Below are 25537 nucleotides of genomic sequence, written 5' to 3'. Positions count from 1 at the left end.
CCCGGCCGAAAGACCTCATCGCTCTCTTCGCCGAGACGGGCCGGTGTCACGATTTGTAGGGGACCTTAACCTGCTAATTCAGTTGTCAATATGTTGTCAATAAGATCAATTTGAGATCAATTCTTGTTAGATTTTGAACTAATGCAGTGCCGACCAAAGGCAACCGTGGTCGATTTATTTAAACACAAAGTTTGCCTGGTGATGAGACCAAACTACTCTACGTGGCCAAAAGTACGTGGACACCTGACATATCAACATCTCATCCAAAATTACGGGCATTAATATGGAGTTTGCTGCTGTAACAACCTCCGCTCTTCTGGGCTTTTGGTGTGTTTCAGTAACTATGCATTGAACTCTTGTGTTGTCTTCATACTATGCATGCACCCCTTGTCCACAAGGCAAAAAAACCCTAAATCAATATTTTTCATGCAGAAACAACCTGTCACTCATCAATAAATCCATGAATAACTGTTTTCCTACTTCACAGTCTGGAGAGACATTCTTCAGTCCACACCACTTGTTTTTACTAGAAAACACACATCATTATTGATTTTTTGCTGTAATAGATCTGTGGTGCTTAACTTTTGTTATGGCTTCTGATTTTATAACTGCAGGCTAAAAAAAAGACTCATAAGACAATCTATGTTCCCTGATAGAGTACCGCTTTTATAAAAAATATGAACAAAAATTTTTACGTTTCTCTAATGGCAGGGTCAACTGCAGGGAAAGTAATCAAATTTCATGATGAAAAAAATTAAATTTCAGGAGCTTCTCTGCCGTTAAACTCAGAACAGGGTCATTTTTGACCCTAAGGACAACACGAGGGTTGAAGTCAATGATTGGTTATCCACACAATCTTGTTTCCCTGGACCAGCTGAACTGGCTGCCAGTTTGAAAGAAAGAAAACAACAAAAAATGCGAAGTATCTGCGGGTCTCCTGAGTCTCAGCCTGGAACCCCCTGCTGTACAGTACATCTTCACCAACGGCGACGACCAGAGAGGTTCCCTCACCCCCAAATTCACAACGACTGTGCCACTGACAACATAATTCCGTCACACACCCCTTGGTTTCCTGATAGCACACACCCCACATCAACTACATCGCATTACATTTAGCAGACGCTCTTATCCAGAGCGACTTACCTTGTATCCAATTATACAGCTGGATATATATACTGGAGCAATGCAGGTTAAGTACCGTGCTCAAGGGTACAACGGGGTACAAGGGTACCGGGGAATCGAACCTGTGACCTTTAGGTTACAAGACCAAATCCTTAGCCATTATACTACACTGCTGCCCCACAACTGTGACAACTGTTGTACCAGGGGCCTGCCAACCACATTTGCCACAGAGTCTGCTGCTCTGTGGCAACTTACTGTTTTTCGAACCCAAGAACCCAGGCTAGGTGAGTTAGCTGTGTAATCGAGTTAAAAAAAAAAAATCAATTAATCAAGTGCTGGGCACCGTTGAAAACCAACAGACCAGAGCCCTGCATTGCATCTTCCTGAATCTTCAAAATCATGATATCCACCCCTCCCCCTACCCCCGACTGTCATCTTGTCCTGTTTCCTGTCTCCTGTAAATGTCAGGGTGCCCAGGGTGACCTCTTTCCAGACTTTCATCATCACAAGCTACCCCCCCCCCCACGCCAGGTACACACCCAGTGGGCGAGGGGGAGGGGGGGCGCTCTGCCAACCCGTACTAATGTACCCAAGAGCCAGGCCATTATGGGGTCCCCCCGCCCCGGTCGCCGAAAAGGAGGGGGGGGGGGCACTTTAACCGCCCCTCGCGGCTGACCTGGGCTCCTGCAGGCCGCCCCGGAGAAGGCAGCAGCACCAGCGGGAAAAGCCGCCAGCGCTGGCCCATCCGTCTCCCTGCAGCCGCGACCGCAGCTGCCTGTTGGCGGTTGTGTTACGTTTTTCTTTTTTTTTTTTTTAATGTCTTTTTTTTTATTTTAATAAAAAAAAAAAAAAAAAAAAAAAGGCTCCTTGGATTATGCCGGAAGATAAAATTAAAACTATTCATCAAGAGGGAGGTTACCGTGGCCCGCGCCAAGCAGAGGTTGCGCAACGAGGTCAAGGCTGATGCGATGACACGGGGGGGGGGGGGGGGGGGGAGGGGTGTGCGGGGGTGTGTGCGGATTTGGAACGCGTGCCGAACGGTGTGACGTGCCACTGGGGGACGGGGACAGGACGGGGACGGGGAGGGGGGGGGGACGCGTGCGTGGCGTCTGGCTTGCCTGCCCGTCTCCACAATGCAGCTTTCCGCAACAGTACACTACGTCCCTTACACTCGCCAGAAACCGCATATTAACAACAAAAAAAAAAAACTTGTATTATGTGAATGTTGGTGAAGCTCCTGTTCGCTTATAAAAAACAAAAAGGCATTACTTTGCAGAATTTGCATTTCGAATTGATGATTAACAAAAGAAAAATAGAAAAATTGAGTGAAAATTTGCTCCTTTATGAAAAAGTGGATGAGAATGGACAACTGAGTTCTATCTGAGGCTTGGAGGGAGAAGTTGGCATGTAATTTAGATTGTTTTTCTACATTTCTATTCTTTTTTTTCTCTCTCTCTCCCATAAACATCCTGCTTTGGCCAGCTCTCGTTCAGCTCATTCTACAGCTGGAAAAACATAACTGTCCATTTAGCGACTGTGGTTCTAGAATAAAAAATTCATTGTGCGTCTGACTGCGGAGCAAGGAAATGAGCATTGCGATGATTAGATTGCCAGATATAGAGTATTTATTCTTAAAGGCAGAAAAGAAAAAAGAAAAGTGCAGCTTCGCTGGAAAGTTGTTTTAGGGACCCAGAAAAAAAGACAGAATGTGTTTCTTTTTCGGACGAAGACATAACACGACTTGCTATGTTTGAACGAAAAAGAATTTGCAGAGTAACAGGAAAGCTAATATCGACGGCAGCCATTTTCCATCGCTGCCCTGAGGTGATGCCTCCCTCACCTCACCGCTTGTTATTCATCTCGCAGTCTCAACACTTTTCCGCCACACCGGTGGAAATCGCACAATGGCGAACACTGATTGCCTTGTTTTTTCAATTTATAACCCCGCTTGTGCTTGTTATTGCAGTGGGGTGCGGGGTTGGGTGGGTGGGTGGGTTGGGGGGAAGGTGGTACGGGGTAGGCTACCTTTGCAGGACAGACTGTTGCTGGGGTTTGCAGAAATCTATTGGCGTACTTTGCTAATAGTTTGAAATGTGAGGGTTCTGTTCAACCCGGCTAGTGCCGGCCAGCAGTCAGGAACAGGTAAGTAAGGTCAGCAGCTTCCTGCAGCATCTCCTGACCCGGGGGGTGGGGGGCGGGGGCTTGGGGGGTTGTATAAGCCGGCTGGCATTTTGGGTAATAGGTTGCACTGGTTGGGAATCCACGTCTATGATCTTGCACGATTCCAGTGCTTTGGGGGGAATAAAAATAAATAAATAAATAAACAGTATCTCTTTCAGAAAGACTTTAAAATGAAACGACTCCCCTGGCACCTCGTCATTGTAATAGAAAAATGTATTTCAAGAGTATCGGGCCTCGTTCTCCTCTCGCACTTGGCACACTTGGAAATCGGAATCAATCTGTTCAGCGTTGACCTGGTTCAGCCCAAAAATGATGACAAGGACTGCGCTATCCCATGAGCCAGACCGAACCAATCCGATCCAGAGCCAGGCCACCTCCGTTACCTGTGCCTTTCTTACAGTTTTCACCTTTCTACTGGGGTTGGTCCACTACAGGTTGCAACAAATCAGAGACTAGCGCCTGACAAACCAAACTCTGTGATTTTTTATATTATCAGAACTGTTGAGATTCATAAAGGACAACACATAAATTAATCGCATTGTTATAAAAATAATAATAATAATAATAATAATAATAATAATAATATGATGTGAAACTGAATTCCATGGTAACATTTCTGAAGCAATGACTTGCAAGAACCACGTGGGAAACCTCCGTTTCTTCTGTCCCGAGATGACAGATGCTGTTTGCATTTTATTAAAACGAGCTTGTTCACCGGTAGTATACGCAGGGGGTCGTTTCTAATTTCCACCTGCCTTCTTGCAACGCAAAAAAAAACTGCACCTTTTATAAATCGTGGTTTTATCCAAACGTGCGGCTCACACTATGTTCGCACATAATGATAATATCGAGGTTAATCACTCATAAATGTACTTTACGTTTTTGTTTGTTTGTTTTAGCTTTGTCGAAGTAAATATGGAAATGAATTAAATAATATAATTTGGCTTGATTGCTACACGTCATGTATTTGCATCTAAATGTTGCATTGTATCTTGGAAACATGCTCATAATTATAAACATCCTGCGAAATCAAAAGTTGCAAATCACTTATTTGTTCCAATGGCGAGAAATTTCAACTGATTATAAAACTACAATATTGCAGACATCTCCCATTTCTAAGTTCCCGAAACAACAGCCTGTAAAAAGACACCAGGTGCAGAGTTGACGCACTCCAAAACGATAAATTACATTAATTTGTTCACATTTCACAAACTATCGGAAGATGCAAGTGCTCCCTAAACCGGAGCCTTCGATTTACATTATTCATACGGAGGGGTGTGACTTGCGGCCGCTTTTTTTTCTGGCTGTATATAACGAGAAGTTCGAGCGCAAGAAAATACAGATGGAGAAGGCTCGCCTGCGCTCTGTGGTAGAAAAAGTCCACTTAAGCCCGCGTGACAACTCGCATACTATTCCCTTTGTGTTTAACCTGTCACCATGATATCCAGGCTGTGCGTTCTTTGTCTGACGGCCGCGTTGGCAATACTCTCCCGGCTGGCGGAGGCAGTTGGTCCGGTGGTGCGATGTGAACCTTGTAACGCGGGAGCACTGGGACAGTGCAAACCGTTGCCCAAAGATTGTACCGAGATCGTCCGCGAGCCCGGCTGCGGCTGCTGCATGACTTGCGCACTTACCGAGGGACAGCCTTGTGGAGTGTACACGGGGAGGTGCGGCTCTGGTTTGACTTGCCAACACCAGCCGGGTGAGATCAAGCCATTGCAAGCTTTACTGGACGGACGGGGAGTGTGCTCCAGCGCAGTTTCCAAAAAACTCAGCGGCATTTTGCTGCCAGTTCATAAACAAGGTAGGCGGCTCATATTCGCTACGGTCATAGTGTTACAGCTAATATTTGTATACAGTGGTTTTCTAAGAAATAGAGTCAATGCGCTAGCTCGTGCGTGCTGACACCCAAGTTAGCTGTAGCTGATCTTGCATGCGCGAGGCACTGTGCTGCGTCACTAGAATAAGAATGTTGCTTTTGTTTTCATGGGAATTACTCATGTGAAATTAATGGCTTGATGCATATTAATTAGACAGGCCAGAAAAAGAGATTAATATATAGCTACAAGTTGGAAGCGTGTCAGTTATGAACAGACTTTATGAGGAAGATAATTGCCTTGCGATTTGTGCCTCCGGCGAAGTGTCTCTAGCAGTGCTGTGCGCTGTTGAATTAAATAGAAAGAAACAGCATATATAGAACTTGAATGGCAACGTTTTGCTATCCTCAAATTCTTATGTGCCAACGAGAGAGAGACCTTCATAGAAGCAGTGCAAAATAGGAATGTCTTGAAAATAAAGGTTCTTGGACAATATAGCACCCAGCGAATCTAGGCGGGTTATTAAAAAAAAAAATATATATATATATATTGCAGTAATTACATTGACTTTCTAGCAGGGCGCCTGTTGTACATAAAAGTTGGCATAATTGAACGTGCCATTTTAAACACAACTTGCAACAATAAAAAATGTGCAAAATGGCGTGGGAAAATGATATGATAGTTATGTCAGTGTTTTCAGCCACTACACTAGTCCGTTTATATATATATATATATATATATATGTGTGTGTGTGTGTGTGTGTGTATATATATATATATATATATATAGTGCATGGACACACACCAGCGTACACACGCTATTGAATGTGTGGTGTGCACTGAATTTTGGCTTTGTCTAACCAATCGTTAGTGTGTGCCACATTCAGTTAAATATAGCAGGGGGCAGACGCATGAAGATTCGTATTTCTGAATTGCGTTTCTCTAGCCCATTTCTCGCCAGAAGATGAATTATTAACAAACAATTTACGTTCCCTGTGCAAGCAGGCAGGCAGAGGTGCAAGCGAAGAACAAAAATTGCATCATTGACACAGTGTGCTTGTGGTTTTGTGCCATAACATTTCCTCTATAAAAAAAAAAGAGAAAAGAACAAGCGTGCCTTTTAAAAGCCGTATCTTCTGGCTGCTGCGCGTGGGATGGCTGTCAGGCGAGGGTTCGAGGAGCGCGTGTCTGTGAGAGCGTGCGCTGCGATCCAGGATGACAGAGCGGTGGAAATGTGCACGAGGATGCTTTAGGCTTAAGGGCCTTAGCAGGGCCGTGATCATGCGATCTTATGGCGGCACCGGGGGGGAATCAGCGACTCGGTCCCACTGTGTTTTCAGATGTCAGTGACGTCAACACCGACTTGTCCCCTAGCAATTTAGAGTAGCCACAATAATGAGCCGAAGTAGCTGAATGCAGGTCTGTGACGGTGGCTATTGTCAGCGAGCAGCGTCCTTTTTTAAAAAGCATTTTCGCAAACCTAGTAATTTATATTGCTCTTAGACCACTTGTTGATTTTTTATTTTATTTTGGTGTGTGCATCATTTCCACTGGTTTTCATCCGCAGTCTGGGATCGTGGGCTGCATTATATTTAAATCATTTTATTTTATTTTTTACTCGTGTGACGTGTAATATCTATTTATGGCGTATCTCCTGATAATCGTATCCTATGTAGTATGCGCATAGTCTTGTCTATAAATTGTCTCTGTAATGGTTGTTGGAAAAGTTACATAAACAAAGTCATCCCCCGCTGAGATCAGCGTTACGGCCTCCTGCTTTATAGCTGGGAGGCTAGATGAATGAACCAACGAATAGATTGATGATTGAAACTGTCAGACCTTCACCACAGAGCGCTCAAGTGTTCTCCCCCCTCTGGTGGAAGTAGATAATTGCACCTCAAGTGGTTTCAAGACTTCTTGCCAACAAGCAGAGGCCTCTACTTACTCCCGTCTTTTTTAATGAGTTTGCCCGCTGAATTTCAAATTGTTTACTTGGCGCATATTATACAAACAAATGAAGTAAGACGTTAAAAACCTTTAAATGGCAAAGCAGACATGTAAAAAGTTTACATTGCAAATAAACATTGATACCATCGAGGCATCCAAATACATCCAATTCTGTGGACCTCTGTCTATTCGCGCTGCTCGTTTACGTTTTCAAAGTAAGAGGAACAGCCATGCGTTTACACTGTTGTTGTTGTTGTTGTTGTTTTTCGATGTAGTTTTATTTCAAGTGGGGAGCGGTAAGGGTGACAATCGAAGGGTGTTTGACCCTAGTGGGCTGGTCCGTTGCCTGGATACTAATTGACGGAGCTGGAGTGCAGAGCTGCACTGCTGGCCACATGTCCCACAGCCTTGCCTCTCCCCCGTCGGCTTGTTTGTCTGAAATCTGGTTCTACTTATTCAGAAAAATCCCCCGTCTTGATCTCTGGGCTAATTTGGAGGCAGCAGCAGCTTTGGCTGTACCAGGTTCCCCCCCCCCCCCCCACCGTCCCGGGCCCAGGTCACATGTCTCATCTCCCATGAGTCTTTGTGTCTGTGCCGTCTTCTCTTTTCTTTCGTGAAAATCAGGTGCCGCCAATTGGCCGAGGAGGGGGTCCTTTTTTGGGTCCTCCGTGCAAACCCCTGCATTTTTGCTCTGTCCTGCGTTGCGAAGGACGGGCAGAGGTGGTCACCCCGGACCGCAGTGCACTTGCACAGTGTTCCAGGTGTTCGCTCATAAATGTCACAGACAGTTCCTCCCCACTGTGGAGCAGGCCTGATTGATGGTTTTTCTTCGACATCAATCTTCAATAAAATAAATAATGAAAATTTATCATATGCGGTTGAGTGTCATGACAGGTGTTGTTTGGCAACAACCTTTTTTTTTTTTTTTACCTCCGTGCGCAGAAAGTCATCTTAATTATTTTTCTTCCTCCTTTGTTTTGAGCGGAGTGCCGCGGGCAGAGTCGCTCACTGAAGTCGGTTAAGGACAGCAACTGCAGCTGAGGCACCGGTTGGCCCGCGCTGTGAGTTCAGGCGGCTGAGTTGAGTTAGCTCACGGGTAGTGCGCGTTCCCGGGCTGGCCCGTCGTTCTGACCCCGCCGGGCTTCCGTTCGCATTCAGATACAGCAACGTCTTCTGCAAACTCATTCACCTTGCCGTGCGTCTGTCCTTCTTTTTTTCTTATTCTAAAGTTTAGAGACCGTACTTAGAAATATCTCTACCCGAGTGGCATTCACAAGGGGACCATATAGACCTGGCTGTATAATTTTGTATGGTATAGACGTAAGGCTAATGGGTCTGTAATTTCTCGGTTCTGCTTCTTTCCTATTTTTAGGCACCGTATTTGCGACTGTCCGGTCAGGTGGTCGATGCCCTGTCTTTAACGATTTGTCAAGAACCCTTTGCCAGTGGCCTATAAATAACTTTCCTCATTTCTTTCAGTACACTTGGAAAGGTGCCTTCTGGAACGGAGGATTTGTTGATGTTAAATAGTTATGTTACTGTTTATTAGTTGGCTGGGTGACTCAGAGTACTTTGCTTCTCTGGTTTGAAAAGACTCCAGTGGGGTGTGACTGTTTATATATATATATATATATATATATATATATATATATACACGGTATATATAATAAATCATATAAGTATAGGCACGCAGTGTATGTAGATCTCAATGAGAACTGCAGCAGGAAGTAGGAGAGGGAGAGAGAGAGATAACAAAATAATAACCCACCTTTAATTTATGCTGAAGTTTAAACTGGCGGTGAGAAAACGTTCGTGAAGCAGAAGATTTGTTTAAAAAAAAAAAAGAAGAAGAAGAAGAAGCAAAAATAACACAGGCGCTCCTCTTGTGTCGGCCTAGAGAACAGCAGGGGCTCGGAGGAGGACAGGGGCACCAACGGCACGGGGTCTCAAGGCCTGGAGAGCGCCCACAGGGTCCCCGAAACCAAGGGCCCCCCCCATCACGCCAAAGGGGACGTGATCCTGAAGGAGCTGTCCCGAAAGTCGCAGAGCCACAGGGTGGAGTCGGTGTCGAGCGGCCTCAGCGCGGACATGCACAACTTCTCCCTGGAGTCCAAGCGCGAGACGGAGTATGTGAGTATCGACAGTCACGCCGGGGATTCTGGGAGCTGTTGAAAGGTTTTGGGGGGGGGGGAGTGGAGTGTGGCGTGTGGAGTGTGGAGGGGGTGGAATGGACGGGTGAGCAGCCTCCACAGATTCCCGTCATATTTCTGCAAGGTCGTTCCGCCTGCTTGTGCCGCACAAACGATGAATTATGTGCGCCGTGGCACCCCCCCCCCAATCCCCCCCCCACCCCCCCACCCCTCACACCCCACCATAACCCTCGCCCCCCCCCTTGCTTTTTGGCCAGATTAGAGGAGTACACAGAAGCCCTGTGCTGTAAAACCAGCTTGGATAGGAAACCCAGAGCTGCAGCTCAGAGCAGGATTTGCAGAGAATGTGGCACGCCCTGACCTTCTCTGTTCTTTTGTCTGTGCCTTAAGGTAGCGTGTGCCTGCGCTGTAAGATGAAACGTGCATGCGTGCGTGTGTGTGTGTGTGTGTGTGTGCGTGTGAGCATGCGTGCGTGCGTGTGTGCGTGCGTGTGAGCGTGAGCGTGCGTGTGCGCGTGCGTGCGTGCGTGTGAGCGTGAGCGTGCGTGTGCGCGTGCGTGTGAGCGTGTGTGCGTGCGTGTGAGCGTGAGCGTGCGTGCGTGCATGTGTGCCTGCCGTCTACCCGAACCATCACGCCCGTTGTGCAAACAGCAGCGCAGGCTTCCGTGATTCTGCATGGACCCACAATGCATCAGGGTTCCCCCCCCCCGCCGCAACAGATGTGAAGCCACCGGCGCTCCCGGTGTTGTGTGGTCCGCTGTCGGATCCACGCTACAGAAGGAGCAGAATATACACACATGGGAGACCGTCCATGCCGTGCAGTGTGTGTTTGGCAGTCTTCCCACCCGTAGGCAGACTCACCCGCTGCCCCCACCCCCCCCACACGCCACCCTCACCCCCCAGGGCTCAATTCCCCACCCTGCCACATTTCTATACTGCAATCCCATCTGTGTATATAACCCTATACCCATATCTGCTTTCTCCTGTTTGTATGATATTCATAAAACAGATATGCGTGAAACGTATGTGTGTGTGTTTGTGTGTACGTGTGCACTGTGTATGTGTGTGAGAGAGCGTGTGTGCGCGTATATGCGTGTGTGTGTGTGTGTGTGTGTATTGTATATGTGTTTGTGGCACATGGCACTTCAAATATCAGTGTAATGTTTCCTCCTTGCGTCTGTGCAGTCGGTGTTTTACGGCGCTAACCGAGTGCCAGTAACTAAAGGGTTAATCGTATTTATCGTCGGCCTTCCTGGAAGCGAAACACATGTTTCGTCTAATGTATTAACCGCAGGGCCCGTCTGTTTGATGTGACTTTGCGGTTAAGCTCACGCCCCCACCCCCCCCAACCCCTCCCCTCCCCTCCTCGCCCCCAACCCTTGCTGATGAATTATGGGAAGCCTCCTTGTGTTGGTAATGAAATTCACATCAGCGCCCCGCCCTGTGTAAACACTAACTGCCTCCCGTATGCCCCGCCCCCCTCCCCCTTTTTCTGGGGCGGCTGGAGTGTGCTGGCCGTGTTGGGCCTTCCCGCCCCCGATCCCCCAACACCGCCGTCCGCGAGTCGTCTCCGTGGAGACGGCAGTGAGGGCTCCTGTTGATCACCGTGGCTGCTGGAGGAGGTGGCCCCTGAGTCCTCCGTGAACCCCCCCTCCCCCCACCCGGGGTGCCCGTGAAAGCAGCAGCGCGGGACTTTCTGAATGTATCTCCGAGTTCCAAGTGGTAGCATTGGTGGTTAGTTCCTGTTCCGTTTCCAAAAAGAACCACGGGTTTTTTTTTTGCTGAGTCAGCACTGTGCCTGTGGGTGATTTTTTATTTTTTATTTTTTATTTTTTCTTAAGAAAATGTAATTATTTCATTTTTTGTTGTTGTCATGCAATAAAAAGAAAAGAATAATTACATGTTGCCGTAAAGCATAAATCAGTTTGGGTTTAACCACAGGTAATTTTGGTTTTTTTTGTCAGTTTTGAGAGGGGGTTGAAAGAGAGCTGTAAAACTGTGCTATTAAGTCCACGGGGCACAAATTCGCTTTAGCGAGGTTGTTAGTGAGGGGAGGAACATTCGGGAATTGTGGGCCGGGGCAGGGTGGGGGGGGGTGTGTGTGGGGAAATAGGGGTGAGGGATTAGGGTGTAGTTCGGGCGATGGTCCTGCATTGTAAAGCTCGTCTCCTTTAAACGTGCGTGCCAACATCTGTCCACCAGGGGGCAGCGTAGAGAAGGTACCGCACTGCTCTCCTGCTGTGCGTGGAAGTTTCCTTTCGCGTTCCTCCTCCTCTCTCGCACTCACACACATTCCCGACCTCGGCTTTAGGCGGCATGAGAAATCACAACCACGCCACCCCCTTCCTCCCCTGCACCCCTTACCCCCCCCCCCCTCCCTCACCCCACCCCGCCCCACCACCACTCCAAGATTCCCATGGCGATGCCCGCCGCTTTATAAAAAATCGGGCCTTCTGGTTTCCGCTTTGCGCAGGGCCCCTGCCGGAGAGAGATGGAGAGCATCCTGAACAGCCTCAAGATCACGAACGTCCTGAATCCCCGGGGTTTCCGCATACCCAACTGCGACAAAAAGGGCTTCTACAAGAAAAAGCAGGTAAGGAAATGCCTTTCTTCCCCTCACCCCCCCCCCTCCTCCCTCCTCCGTCCCCTCCCCCGCGAGGAACAAGCGAGCGCGCGGGACGCGTAGTCCGCTCGATCTCTCGGCGCCTCGGAGGAAGCCGGGGACGCCGTCGCAGTTCTGAGGTCCGTCTCATCTATTGTCTCCCGCGCTAACGTTTTTATTATTTTTTCCTCTTCTCCTGAAATGAACCACAGATTAGAAGAAGGAGGTGGTGGTGGGGGGGGGGGCAGGGGGCGGGTGGGGGGGGCGGTTATTTTTATTTAAAGGAAGCATTCCTCTGCCTGGCCTTGAAAAGAGAAACTCCCCCGCGATCTCCCCGGTTGTTTGTTTTTGTGTTTTTGGAGACTGTGGCCGGGCTCCGCCCACATTATCGGCTCTTCCCGCTCCTGATGCATGCTGGGAAAAGCCGGCAGCTGCTGGCGTCTGAAAGGAGAAGTGCTGTACTGCATGCACGGCTCTGCAGGCCCCAGGAGAGGAGACGCCATGCTGCAGGGTTTGGGAGGGTGGTGATGCTGGCACTGCTCTGGAAGTTCTCTTAACAAAATGCTAGTGCTAAATATGTAGCCTGTATGGCGCATCACAGAAGAATAGCAGCAGAATAATGGGAATGGTAAATATATTTATGGTGCTGTACACTACATTCATTTAGCAGATTGTCTTAGCAAGAGTAACTCACAATGTAAATTACATACTCACACATACACACACACATACTCACACATACTCACACACACACACACACACACACACACACACACACGCACACAGCTTACATTAACTTCTTTGAGTTAGGGGTTTGGCCGATTCGATTGGACCCGCTGGCAGAGAGGGAGGGAGAGAGGATCAGTCTACAGACCGCAGAGTGACAGGACGGGGCGGGGCACGAAAACAAAGGCGCGGCCCTCCGCCTAACGAGAGCTGTCCGAGGTGCTGAACGCGTTACCGCCAACGCCCCGCCCCGCCCTGCCCCGCCCCGCCCTGTGGCTCACTGGCGCCCCCCGGAGGCCGCCCCCCTCCTCTCGCCCTCCCTGGAACCTGCCGTTGTGTAATTGCGCGAAAAAGAAAAAAAGCGTGACTCACCCCAGATAAAGCGCCGGCAGCAGACTTCTCAGAAATACCGTGACGCGGCCGCCGGTGTTCCTGTCGCGCTTCTGAGAAGAAAGGTGACTCGCCAAACAACTTGCTCGCAGGATTCCTGGAAAAACGGGTAAAAGAAGAAAAAGAAATAAAACCAAACCCTTAGGGGCTTTTTTTTTTTTTTTTTTTGTGAAAAGCATGGAGTCTTTTTTTTTTTTCCTGGGATCTGATGTGACCTCTCACACAGATAGTTTGATGGCGTCGGTCGTGGACGGCATTGTAGTATAATGGGTAGGTAACTGGGATTTTAAGGTTGTTGGTTCCATTCCCGGGCGTTGTCACTGCCGTTGTACCCTTGAACGTGGTTTTTGGATTATTTCAATAAAAATATGTCCAGCCTCTCGCCCAATGCACGCTGGGATAGGCTCCAGCACCCCGCGACCCTGCCCAGGATAAGCAGGTATAGATAATGGATGGACCCTGCACAGGATAAGCAAAAATAGATAATGGATGGACCCTGCCCAGGATAAGCAGGTATAGATAATGGATGGACCATGCCCAGGATAAGCAGGTATAGATAATGAATGGACCCTGCCCAGGATAAGCAGGTATAGATAATGGATGGACCCTGCCCAGGATAAGCAGGTATAGATAATGGATGGACCCTGCCCAGGATAAGCAGGTATAGATAATGGATGGACCCTGCCCAGGATAAGCGGATATAGATAATGAATGGACCCTGCTCAGGATAAGCGGGTATAGATAATGGATGGACCCTGCCCAGGATAAGCGGGTATAGATAATGGATGGACCCTGCCCAGGATAAGCGGGTATAGATAATGGATGGACCCTGCTCAGGATAAGCGGGTATAGATAATGGATGGACCCTGCCCAGGATAAGCAGGTATAGATAATGAATGGACCCTGCCCAGGATAAGCAGGTATAGATAATGGATGGACCCTGCCCAGGATAAGCAGGTATAGATAATGGATGGACCCTGCCCAGGATAAGCGGGTATAGATAATGGACGGACCCTGACCAGGATAAGTGGGTATAGATAATGGATGGACCCTGCTCAGGATAAGCGGATACAGATAATGGATGGACCCTGCCCAGGATAAGCAGGTATAGATAATGGATGGACCCTGCCCAGGATAAGCGGGTATAGATAATGGATGGACCCTGCTCAGGATAAGCGGGTATAGATAATGGATGGACCCTGCTCAGGATAAGTGGATATAGATAATGGATGTACCCTGCCCAGGATAAGCAGATATAGATAATGGATGGATGGATGTATGTAGGAATGGGACGCATGCAAGTAGACTGCATGGCTTGTGGACCTTTCAGCACCGGAGCAGTGCTTGATTGGTCCGTTTGCTGTAAAACTCAGTTTGATTGGTCCGTTTGCTGTAAAACTCAGTTTAATTGGTCCGTTTGTTCGCGTGGTGCCGTCACACACTATCGCCGAAGCCTCCCAAAAAAAAAAAGAAAGAAAGCTATGAAACCCTCCCGTCGTTTCAGTTCGTCCTGGATCCGGAGAACGTGATGTAACTCATGGGCCCATGTGTACGCTCGGTGCGCTGCGACGGGGGTGCGAGGGGGGAGAACGTCACCGCGGGAAGCCCGGACTTGCAGGCGAGCCACGCGCGTGCGACTCCGCTGCTCCTCATTGGCCCTCGAGCGCTGAGCGTCTTCGATGTGTCAAATCAAGGCACGCATTCCACTGTCTGTGTATGCCGTTAACGGAAAGATTTCTGCTGCTTGTTACACTGTAGCGTGCAATGTTTTATTTTAGGCCACTACTTTTAGTAATATTTATCTTTGGATATTTTTTATTCAGCTATTGGGCTGCAAGACAAGGAGATAAAAAGTGGCAAAGTTGGCATACCGAGGTCACTTCTGAAAGTCAGGGGTTTTTTTGTTTTTTTTGACTCAGACGCACCGTCTCATCACGTGCAGCCGCAAAAAAATAAATAAAAATGCTGTGACTCAACGATGGGGCGGTTCAGAACCGAGCTCTGTTTTGGGAGACATCCGCTGGAGAATGGCTTTGAGGGAGCGAACGAGCGGCCGCTTGCGGGTTGAGTCTCGAGAGGAAGAGAGGAAACGAAATGCTAATATCTGCTAAATGCTAACGTATGATAAAATGCTAAAGGACGCTAAATGCTAACATATGCTAAATGCTAACGTATGCTAAACGCTAACGTATGCCAAAGGCTCCAGGCGGCACCTCTGGCCGGAGTCGAATGCTTGATTGCTGGCAAGCTCACCGAATAATTAACCCCCCTCCTCCTACCCCTCTCCCCCCACCCCCCCTCGCCTGACTCCTCCGCATCCAGCTGGCTTTGAAAGAGAGTCAGCGAGCGCAAGTCATTTGTTTAGATCACTGCGCGTCATTCAGGGTGGCTTTCCTGCTTAAGGACATGAGTGTAGGCTTCGCAGGAGCGTGCCGAGCACCCGCTGCTCCAGGGGCTCCGAAGCCTAGGTGGGGCCTCTTATACGTTGGTGTTGAAATATATTTTTAAGACGTATTTTTACACGTCTAAATATAACCCGCAGTTTATTTCAATGTTTTATTCTCGTGCACGTGCGCGCTCATATACATGCATTTAGGCAGCGAGAGATAAAGATACACACGCACACATACGTGCGTATAGACAGCAAGAGAGGTAGATATTTAATATGCACACACACACACACACACACACACACACACAAATGCATAGGTGCACAGACACATAAAGCATAGCGGCTCGGTAGAATTTCAGCTGAAAACAACCCTGGGACACAGGGTTCTGTCTGTGCGCAGAAGGAACAGCTACTAATTCATGCTTACATGACAAACAGCAAACAAACCGACCAGGAAGAAAAAAAAAAAACCCCCAAAAACAAGGGTGGAGCTTGGCGAGTTTTTTGGGGTCAGGGCGCTGACAGAGAACGGTGTCCGGAGAGCGGGCTGATTGGGCCGGGGGCGTCCTCTCGTCCCAAAATAAGCTGTGAAACAGGACCGCGGCGGGGCGGGCGCCTGATCCGGGCCGGCCGTACCTGTCGAGGTCGCAGCGAGGGCTAATTATAGCCGTAATTATATGAATCGGCGCGGTGGCCGTTGGCAGTGCCAGTCCCTGCCAGTCCCAGGGCCCTGTTCCTCACTGTCTGCCCCGCCCGCCCGCCCGAGCCTGCCGAGACGTTTTTTTCCTTCCAAATGTTTGTGCATTGTGCTGTGCGGCACAGGGGGGGGGTTTGGCAGTTCTGAGTAAACGGAGAAAGGGTGACCTTATTAAGAAAGCAAGAATAAAACTGTAAAATGGGGGGGAGGGAGGCGGGCTGGATTTTTTGGCAAGTGGAGTCTATGCCGGCTGCCCAGGGCGAGTAGAGTGTAGGCCTGAGGAAGGGCCAAGAAGACTAACTACCTAAACCCCCCCTCCCCCCGCCCCCCCCAACACACATGATTCCCTCCTCCCTCACTCCCCGGCCCCCCCAGAAAGAACAAACGTTGGGGTGGTCACTCCTGTAATTGCTCAGCTCATTTGAAAAAGCCGTGCAAAAATAAATCTGAGGGCATTTTTCAAAATCATACGCTTCCCCACAATTGGTTTATAATAAACGGCAGGCCAAAGAAGCACAGTCAGTTATTCTGGGTTGTTGTGTGGGGTGTTTGTGTGCGTGTGTAGTTGTGTGTGTGTGTTGGTGTGTGTGTGTGTATGGTGTGTGTGGTGCGTGGTGCGTGGCTGTGTTGTGTGTAGGCGTGTGTGGTGTGTGTGGTGCGTGGTGGCGGCGTGTTGTGTGTGTGTGCATGATGTGTGTGTGTGCGTGTGTGCATGTGTGTGTGTGTGTGTGTGTATGCACGCGCGTGCGAGTGTGTGTGTGTGTGTGCGCGTGTGTGTGTGTGTATGCAGTGCGTGGTTGGTGTGCACGCGCGTGCGATGTGTGTGGGTGTGTGTATGCAGCGCAGTGTGGTTTGTGTACGCGCAGTGTGCTGTGTGCGTGTGCGAGTGTGGTGGGGTGTGATGCGCGGTGGTTGTAGCTGCGTCAGTGTTGTGCATATGTATATAACATACTGTACATGTGTATGTACTCATTTTCCTGTGGTGTAGAATTACCAGAGTAATATTTATACTCCGCAGCCCTCTGTGTTTAATGTGAGTTCTCGTGACCTGCAATCATTTTTGTTAACCGATGCGCAAGCTCGTATTACCTCATGTTCTCCTCCAGCTATGGTTTAGGAGGGCGATATCCTCCGTCTGGCTGAGGAGAAAAGGCTCCTTCACCTGTACGGCTCACCTCTTAAACTCTTAGTTCCACGCTTTCTCTCGCGCTTTCTTCTTAATACTGAGGCAGCCAAACGTCGTGATCTCGAGATAACAGAACCCAAAATAATAATGTTGCATGGCCTCTTAGGGCTTCCGTATGTCACAGCTTAATTAGGTTTTTGTTTTTCTTTACTAATGCGATGTGTCAATTGGAGACGGGATACTCGGCTTCGAAACTCAAAAAACTTGATTTTGTGTTTATTGCCCCTTGGCCCTTGACATAGTTTAACAAGCTTTTTAAAGAGGAAGGGATGAAGGGATGATGCCTTCCTAGGAATCACGATTTTGTACTTTTTTGTTTTTTTCCCAAGTAACCTTTCGTCAGTGGAGAGATTTCTCTCAGGACTTGGCACATTTGGGGGCCAGAAGGTTTGTGAACATTAGCTGTCCATAAACATAGCGGGGACAAGCTGCTGACGAAGACTTAAAAAACGACGTTTTTGCCGAGGAATTTGAAAGAAAAACAATAACAGAGAAATGTTATGCTAAATGTAATGGAGAGTCCTGTCACCAAGTTGGGAGTGTTGATTTTTGTGGCAGGGCTAATCGGCAGTCGCTATCTGAATTAGAACGTGTTAAGATACCTCCTGTGGGAAAAGCTTTTCGGATTTTCTGTTTGTGCGCACGGTGCTGTGGAGGAACAGATCAGCCCGGGCAGTTAGAACAGCAGATTCGAGATGGGGGAATGTTTTGCGGAACGTGCTGTTTGGGCGCCGTCGCTAGGGATGGACAGGGAAAGACGAACGGTTCTTCATGCACGAAAGGGATCTCTGGATATTCGCCGAAGCAGTTTGAGTTAAGTGCCTCGCTCGAGGGCGTAGCAGCAGCGCCCCACCTACCAAACCTCTCACTGTGGAGCCCTGAGCCCAGGTGTCCCCAGGCATTATGATACACTGCCAAGTTACACACACACACACACACACACACACACACACATGCACACACACACAGATACACACAAACACATGCACATGCACACATGCACGCACACAGATACACACCCGCACACACACACACACACACACACAAGCACAAACCCATACATACACACACACACACACACACACACACACACTCGAGCACGCGCACAGAGTGGACAGTCTTCCAGCTCAGAGCCTCACTGGAACGCAATGTTATTCTCTCCTCTGCGAAGTGAACTGGTCCGATGAGACAGAAATAGCCGGTCGCGGCGATGGCAGTCAGCGTTAAAGAGGAGGAGATAGAACGACTGCAGGTTGGAATGAAGGCATGGAGGAAGGATGCGAACGACAAGCGCGGAGATGGCGGTCCTGTGGGGGGGAGGGATGGGTCGGGGGGGGCGGGGGGTTTGCGGCAGGCTGTATTTATTTTAGCCATGGCTTCCTCTCTTGAAAGCTTCTTTTGAACCGAAATACTGACGCTGGTTTCTGGATGTCAAACTCCTTATACAGGGGGTGTCCATATGTGCCACCCTCACCCCCCCCCCCCACCCCTGTACCCCGTACCCCCTTCCATCACCGCCTTCTTGGTGCTTATCTGTTCTTGGATGGCCAGGATCGATAATGGGCGGGGGGGGGGTCAGATTTTTAAATGAATACAAAAATAACATGGAGGGTGGGTTTAATAAAATCCCCCCCCTCGCCCCAGTCAGTCTGTAAATCATTTGTTGTTCCCATAATTTGGAGCTCCAATTTTGGAGTATAATCAGTAGCAGATGATTTTGACTGTGTGCCAGCTTCTAAAAATAGAACTCTGGTATAAGTGCTCTTTCGGATGGGGCTGCACAAATATTTTATCCGGGTTTTTTTATTTTTTATTTTATTTTATTTTGTCTGTTTGTTTGCTTTTTTGGATACATTCATACTTTTTTTGTGTTCTGTGAAGGGAGTTGTTCTCACACAAAACAAACCCCCGGTCCCCCCCCGCCCCCCAATGGCCGTTCTATCCCAGAATCGGAAACCCAAACGGACTGGTATCCACGCCTGGAGCACGCGGCTCTTCCAGAAGGTTCCATGCGGGACGTTTAACGGTGTGTGTGTGCCTCAGGGCGTGGGAGCCAGGCCCCGGGAACAGAAGTTTGGGGGTTTTGGTTGCTGGCGCCCTGCTCTCTCGGGCTCCGCGGCCGCACCCGTCCCGTCCTGTCCTGTCCTGTCCCGCTCTCGCTCGCTGGCAGAGGAGAAGGGGACGCAAAAACCACAGTCCTTTGGCGATGCCGTGAGCTATGGGTCTGCGGTCCGACGGCCTCCTTCCGGACGGAACCGAATCGGATCATTTTGGGGGGGGGGAGGTTGGGTTAAAGCACGTCAGGGTAGATAGATTTATTTTGGCTGCTCGGGTGCGCTCATCTGGAGATCGCATCAGGGACGGCGCGGCCTGATTCTCTGCGCCCCCCCCCACCCCCCCCAAAACGTCCCGAACCCCCCCCGCTATGTTTAGCCGCACTTAGGTATGACTGGCGTCTGCTTGGGAGCATTCCCAGGAGGGAGGAAATACCCCCCGCACCCCCCCCCCATTTAGAATTTAACCCTGTCCCTCACGGTGACATCCAGGGGGGGGGCATACCCCTTTGGCATGTTTCGGGCGCGGTGTTATTGTGACGGGGAGGTATGCCTGGCGCTTGGACCGACACACACATCGTCCGGGACCCTGCCAGCCTGCCAGCCAGGGTTTAAGCACCCTTAGGTCCACCGCTCCACCCTCTGTGTCTCCACGGAGGAACCCCCGTCTGGGTCACGTCCCGCAGAACGGTGAATGGTCCAGTCCGGGAGCTTTCGCGCTTTTGACACTTAGCGTGGGGGGGGGTTCCGTAAAGTCCTAAAACGGGTGCCCCGTGTGGAGGCTAGCCGAAGAGCCCGTTTTTTCTGAGGCTGCGAGAGAAAGTTTCCAGAAGCTTCTGCCGTTGCAAATGAACAGTGTGAAACATTTCCTGAAAGGATCAGGTTTGCTTTCGGGTGGGGGGGGGGGATTTGGTGTGGCAGTGTGAAAACAGAATGGGTTTTTTTTTCTGTTACTTAACATATTAACATAAAAGTCTCTCTCTTTGCTCTTCTTCCCTTGCTCATTCTGTCCATTTCCTCTCTTCCTCTCAACTCTTTTTCTCTGTCTCACTCTCTCTCTCTCTCTGTCCTTGTTCTCTTCGTCTATCTCTCTCTTCCTCTCCTGCCGTTTCTCTCCTTTCTTCCTTCCCCCCCCTCCTTTCCTTCTTCCGCAGTGTCGCCCGTCCAAGGGGAGGAAGCGCGGGTACTGCTGGTGCGTGGACAAGTACGGCCAGCCTATGCCCGGCTACGACGGCAAGGAGAGGGGCGAGGCCCAGTGCTACAACCTGGAGAGCAAGTGAGGCAGAGCGAGAGAGAGAGAGAGAGAGAGGGAGGGAGGGAAGGAGGGAGGATGGAGAGAGAGAGAGAGAGAGGAGGAGGGAGGGAGGGAGGGATGGAGAGAGAGAGAGGGAGAGGGAGGGAGGGAGGGAGGGATGGAGAGAGAGAGAGGGAGAGGGAGAGGGAGGGAGGGAGAGAGAGAGAGAGAGAGGGAGGGAGAGGGAGGGAGGGAGGAGGGATGGAGAGAGAGAGGGAAGGAGGATGGAGAGAGAGATGGGGAGGGGGAGAGCAAGAGTGCAAGAGAGGAGGGAGGGAGTGGGAGCAAGAGAAGGAGGAGAGGAGAGAAAGAGAGAGCGATGGAGAGAGGGAGGGAGAGATAGGGAGGGAGGGAGATAGAAAGAGAGAGAGAGATGGGGAGGGGGAGGGAGAGAGAGAAAGAGAGAGAGAGATGGGGAGAGGGAGGGAGAGGAGAGGGAGGGGGAGGGAGAGGGAGCGAGAGTGGGAGGGAGGAAGGGAAAGAGAGAGAGAGGGGGAGAGGAGGGAGGGAGGGAGAAAGAGAGAGAGAGGGGGAGGGAGAGAGACTGTGTTGCCTTGAGCTCTGCGGATCGTGCGCACAGGACTGAGTGCACAAAGACATTGAAGGTGCCGGTTCTCCGTGGCCACGCCCACCACCGGGCGGAGTCAGTCGTCGTCCGGGCGATCGAGCCGTGTGACCTGCGAGGAGAGCGCCGCGGAGTCCAGCGGAGTCCGGACATCGCCGCTCGGCCAAGCCGTTCGATTCTAACGGCTTTCTGTACCGCGCACAGGGAGCTTCGAATTCCCAGACAGAACGAGAGGTGTGTGTGAGAGAGAGAGAGAGAGAGAGAGAGAGAGAGAGAGAGAGAGATGACGATGATTTGAATAAATATATGTATATATATAAATATATATATGTATATATTTATACACATATATATAAATATATATATGATCTGCACTATTCTTTAGGGAGAGAGAAGGCACTTCACTTCTGAAACAGAAGGAGGGATTTTCCACTCGCTTTTATAAGAGCTGCATGCGACCCACTTGATCCAGGGGGGCTAAATGCTCAGCATCGAAATCCACGCAGTGCGCATAGAAACATACAAACCAGCAGGTGGATTTTTTTATCTGTGCGTTACTGTGTGCGTTAAGCTAGTGCGTGTGTGTGTGTGTCTGTGAGTTCGTGTGTGTGTGTGAATGAGAGAGCATGTACGTTCAACCATATATATGCTATTTTTTAGGCGGTGAAAAAAGAGACAGAGAATGGTGCTTTTGAATCATGGCCCAGCAGTGCAAGCAGTGGCTTCAGTGGGGGGGGGGGTGGGGGTCGGGGATAGGGGCTGCTGTAGAGAGCCTGTTAACCCCCCCTCCCCATACTCTTACACACAAACACACCGTGTGCAGTCCATCATCTAATTAAACAGGTTTTCACAAATCCCGCTCAAAAAAGGTGTGACTCACCAGTGACAGCACAAAGGCAGTATCACAGCAACAGCACACAGGAGTTGTCATGGTGACAGCGCACAGGCGGTGTCACGGTGACAGCACACAGGAGTTGTCATGGTGACAGCACACAGGCGGTGTCATGGTGACAGCGCACAGGCGGTGTCATGGTGACAGCGCACAGGCGGTGTCACGGTGACAGCGCACAGGAGTTGTCATGGTGACAGCACACAGGAGTTGTCATGGTGACAGCACACAGGCGGTGTCATGGTGACAGCACACAGGAGTTGTCATGGTGACAGCACACAGGCGGTGTCATGGTGCTTTATCATAAAAGAAGAGGGGGGGGGAGATATCCTGGTTTTTATATCCCGGCCTGTGTGGCAGGAATGGAAGTGTAAGCTCAAAAGCTTAAGGGCCATTAATATCAGTGCCTTATTTTAAATGCGCTCTTTTTTGCCTTTTATACCTTTACACATCTACAGTGCTCAGATATCTACAGCCACAGGAAGTGTGTGTGTGTGTGTGTGTGTCTGTGTGTCTGTACATGCATACCGTATGCATACAGTCGCTGTGCACATGTGAGTGTGTGCCTGCTGCGTGTGTGTGTGCGTGTGTGTGTGTGTGTCTGAGAGAGAGAGAGAGCGCTAGTGAGTCAGTGTCTGTGGGTGGTCTCGACCTGCCGAGTAGCAGCTTGGTTGTCTCTCCTCCAAACCGGCTTCTCTCCTGTCGGCCCCCTGTTGTAGCCTCAGAGCCGCCACCCACCCCCCTCCATGCCCCCACCCCACCCCCACGACCTGCAGCGATGCAGCTGAGGCTGAGCCTTTCATCACACACACACACACACACACACACACACACACACGCCTGTGTGGCTTCACGCAAACACGCTCCACGGGGATACTAAAGATGATGTGGATTCACAAAAATGCAAAAGTTAAAATGTTACAACAACAAAACAAAAACAAAAAAAAACAAACAACAGTGATATTAATCATTATTATAATTTTTTTTTGGAAAGGACATTCATTATCGTCAGTAGTGGTTTCTGGTTGAGACCTCTTCTGCCACATCCTGTGTAATGACTTGAAAAGTGGAGGGTACTGATCTGGAAAGCTTTCCCAGTAGCTTGGTAGCATATAATTGGCTGCACGCTTGCTCTAAAAATGCTGGTGCTATTGCCATTTCTGTCTAGTTTCGTTGACTTGACTGTTGGGGAAGATGATGACATATCTGTCGAACTGGTGGCCCTCCTGTATTTTATTTTTATTTGTATTTTTTTTTTTTTTCCTTGGCCAGCTGTGTGTCTGGATGGACATATATACAGTACTTAAACATATATTTATCTCAGAAGACATATAAGCTGATCCAAACTATTCATTTTCTTAAGAACGGTACCGTGACTTATTAATTGCACAACGGAACAAATTCAAACAAAATGAAATAAAGAAAGAAAGAAAGAAAGAAAGAAAAATAAAACGACAACAGCAGCAAATTTTGGGAATATAATCACTAATAGATATTTAATACTTCATTTATTTTTCAGCAGTACGGCAGAACAAAGGTTCACTTGCGGACAGTCGTGTAGATTTGTGGCATGACCTGCACTCGTTTCACAGAACACCTGTAGATTTGTTTCTCGTTTCTCTGTAACCCCGCCTCCTGTTGTGCAGCGTTTAAGTCACGTCTATGTGTAGCAGTGCATCTGAACAATGTAATTAATTAAGTCACTTTTCTGCTGGTCTGGTAAAGATATCTCTTTTCACGGGTAATTGTGTGTGTGTGCGTGTGCGTGTCTGCGTGCGTGTGTGTCTGTGTGTGTATTTTTTTTTTAAAGGTATCATTTTAAAGAATTTTGATTCTTGAAGCTTTCATGTTACTAAACTAGAAATCACAGCTGTTCTTTTCTTTGAGAAAGGAAATGATTCTGTTAAAGTATAATTTGTATTTAATGTTCTTTTTTAAAAAAAAATAAAGAATAAACACTATTTTAATTTACTATTGAAGTTGAAGTATTCTTTATTCTTGATTATAAACCCACTTTTGTAAAAAAAAAAAATAAATAATAATAATAATAATAATAATTTAACAATTGTATCCCAGCTCAGGGACTCTTTAATAGACTTTTCGGATTTTTCTGACCTCTGACCTATGACCTATGACATCTCTACAGCATGGATGAAACATCATGAATACAGCGGAGAATACAGTGATCTAGTTTTTTTCCCCATTTTAATAAAAAGGAATTCCAAAAATCAATATTGTTCAAAAATTTAATCCACATCCAGAAGTTAGGGTCGGGGTTGAAACTGAGGTGTAGATTTACATTCATCGGGTTTTCAAATGAAACTTGCGTTTCCTCAACAAAAAAAACGTATAGTGTAGTCAGAAACCGCATACTAGAAATAAGTGACTTATTGGTGGCAAGTTGTGCATTACATCACACTTACACAAGACTTACACAACTTTAAAAAAATATATTTTTTTTTTTACATAGCATTAACATTGCATCCATTTACACAGCTGGATTTACACTGGAGCAATGCAGGTTAAGTTTTTTTTATCCATTTATTTTTATTTAACCTTTATTTACCCAGGGTAGGTTAGCTGAGCACGGATCCTCTTTTGCAAGAATGCCCTGCTTCACACTCATACACATTCACACCTGGGAGTTGCCCAGTACAACCACAATCCTCTATTGTTGACCACTGAGCAGCTCCACTGGAGGGAGAGAACATTTTTAGCAAATTAAATCAGGGGATGATTAGGTGGCAAGTTTTTGCACAAGCCAGATCTGGGATTTTAGCCAGGACACCGGGGAAACCCCTACTCTTTGCGAATAGTGTCATGGGATCTTTAATGACCACAGTGAGTCAGGACCTCGGTTTAACGTCTCATCCGAAAGACGGCATCTCCTACAGCACAGTGTCCCCATCACTGCACTGGGGCATTGGGGTTTATTTGACCAGAGGGAAGATTGCCACCTGCTGGCCCACCAACACCACTTCCAGCAGCAACTCAGTATTCCCTGGTGGTCTCCCGTCCAAGTACAAACCAAGCCCACACTTGCTTAGCTTCAGCCAGTCGGCAGGAGCAGAGTGCGTGGTGGTATGGCTGCTGGCAGTGCCTGCTCAAGGGTACAACGGCAGTGTCCTACCTGGGAATCAAACCCGTGACCTTCAGGTTACGAGACCAGCTCCTTCCCAATTATATTACACTGCCACCAGGTGGCTCTGTGAAGCCTGAATGGGGCCAGGCGGGCGGGCAGAGGGTGTGGAGAGCAGAGCCAGGTGCCCCAAAAAAGCCAGGTGTGCTCCCTGCAGGTGTGCGGCTCATTAGAGATTTCTCTGAGAACACTTCCTCGTCTATCTGTGTGCCTCTCCCCAGCCCATAGAACTACACACACGCACGCACGCACGCACACACATACACACCCACACACACACAGACACACACGCGTACGCACGCGCACACACACACACACACACACACAGAAAAACACGAACACATTCGCTTTTTCAGAGAAGGCAAAGAGAAAGAACACACAACTGTAC

General features: G+C 48.8%; 1 protein-coding gene across 1 annotated transcript; it reads left to right on the top strand.

The window, feature by feature from the left end:
* Positions 1–4638: 4638 nt before the first annotated feature.
* On the top strand, positions 4639–20585 carry igfbp3 (insulin-like growth factor binding protein 3). The gene is made up of 4 exons (XM_064333868.1): positions 4639–5107; positions 8964–9196; positions 11689–11808; positions 20417–20585. The coding sequence occupies exons 1-4, from the start codon at positions 4741–4743 to the stop codon at positions 20540–20542; spliced, it is 846 nt and encodes a 281-aa protein (XP_064189938.1). The 5' UTR covers positions 4639–4740; the 3' UTR covers positions 20543–20585.
* Positions 20586–25537: the final 4952 nt, after the last annotated feature.

This window comes from Anguilla rostrata, chromosome 4, assembly GCF_018555375.3.
Source record: "Anguilla rostrata isolate EN2019 chromosome 4, ASM1855537v3, whole genome shotgun sequence".
NCBI classification, from domain to species: domain Eukaryota; kingdom Metazoa; phylum Chordata; class Actinopteri; order Anguilliformes; family Anguillidae; genus Anguilla; species Anguilla rostrata.
The sequence above is the reverse complement of the archived record's forward strand: the minus strand, read 5'-3'. Positions and strand labels throughout refer to the sequence as shown.

Coding starts and splice junctions, on each gene's coding strand:
- igfbp3 (XM_064333868.1), top strand. CDS start 4,741: ATGATATCCAGGCTGTGCGTTCTTTGTCTGACGGCCGCGTTGGCAATA. Junction 9,197..11,688: donor CCAAGCGCGAGACGGAGTAT/GTGAGTATCGAC, acceptor CGCTTTGCGCAG/GGCCCCTGCCGGAGAGAGAT. Junction 11,809..20,416: donor GCTTCTACAAGAAAAAGCAG/GTAAGGAAATGC, acceptor CTTCTTCCGCAG/TGTCGCCCGTCCAAGGGGAG.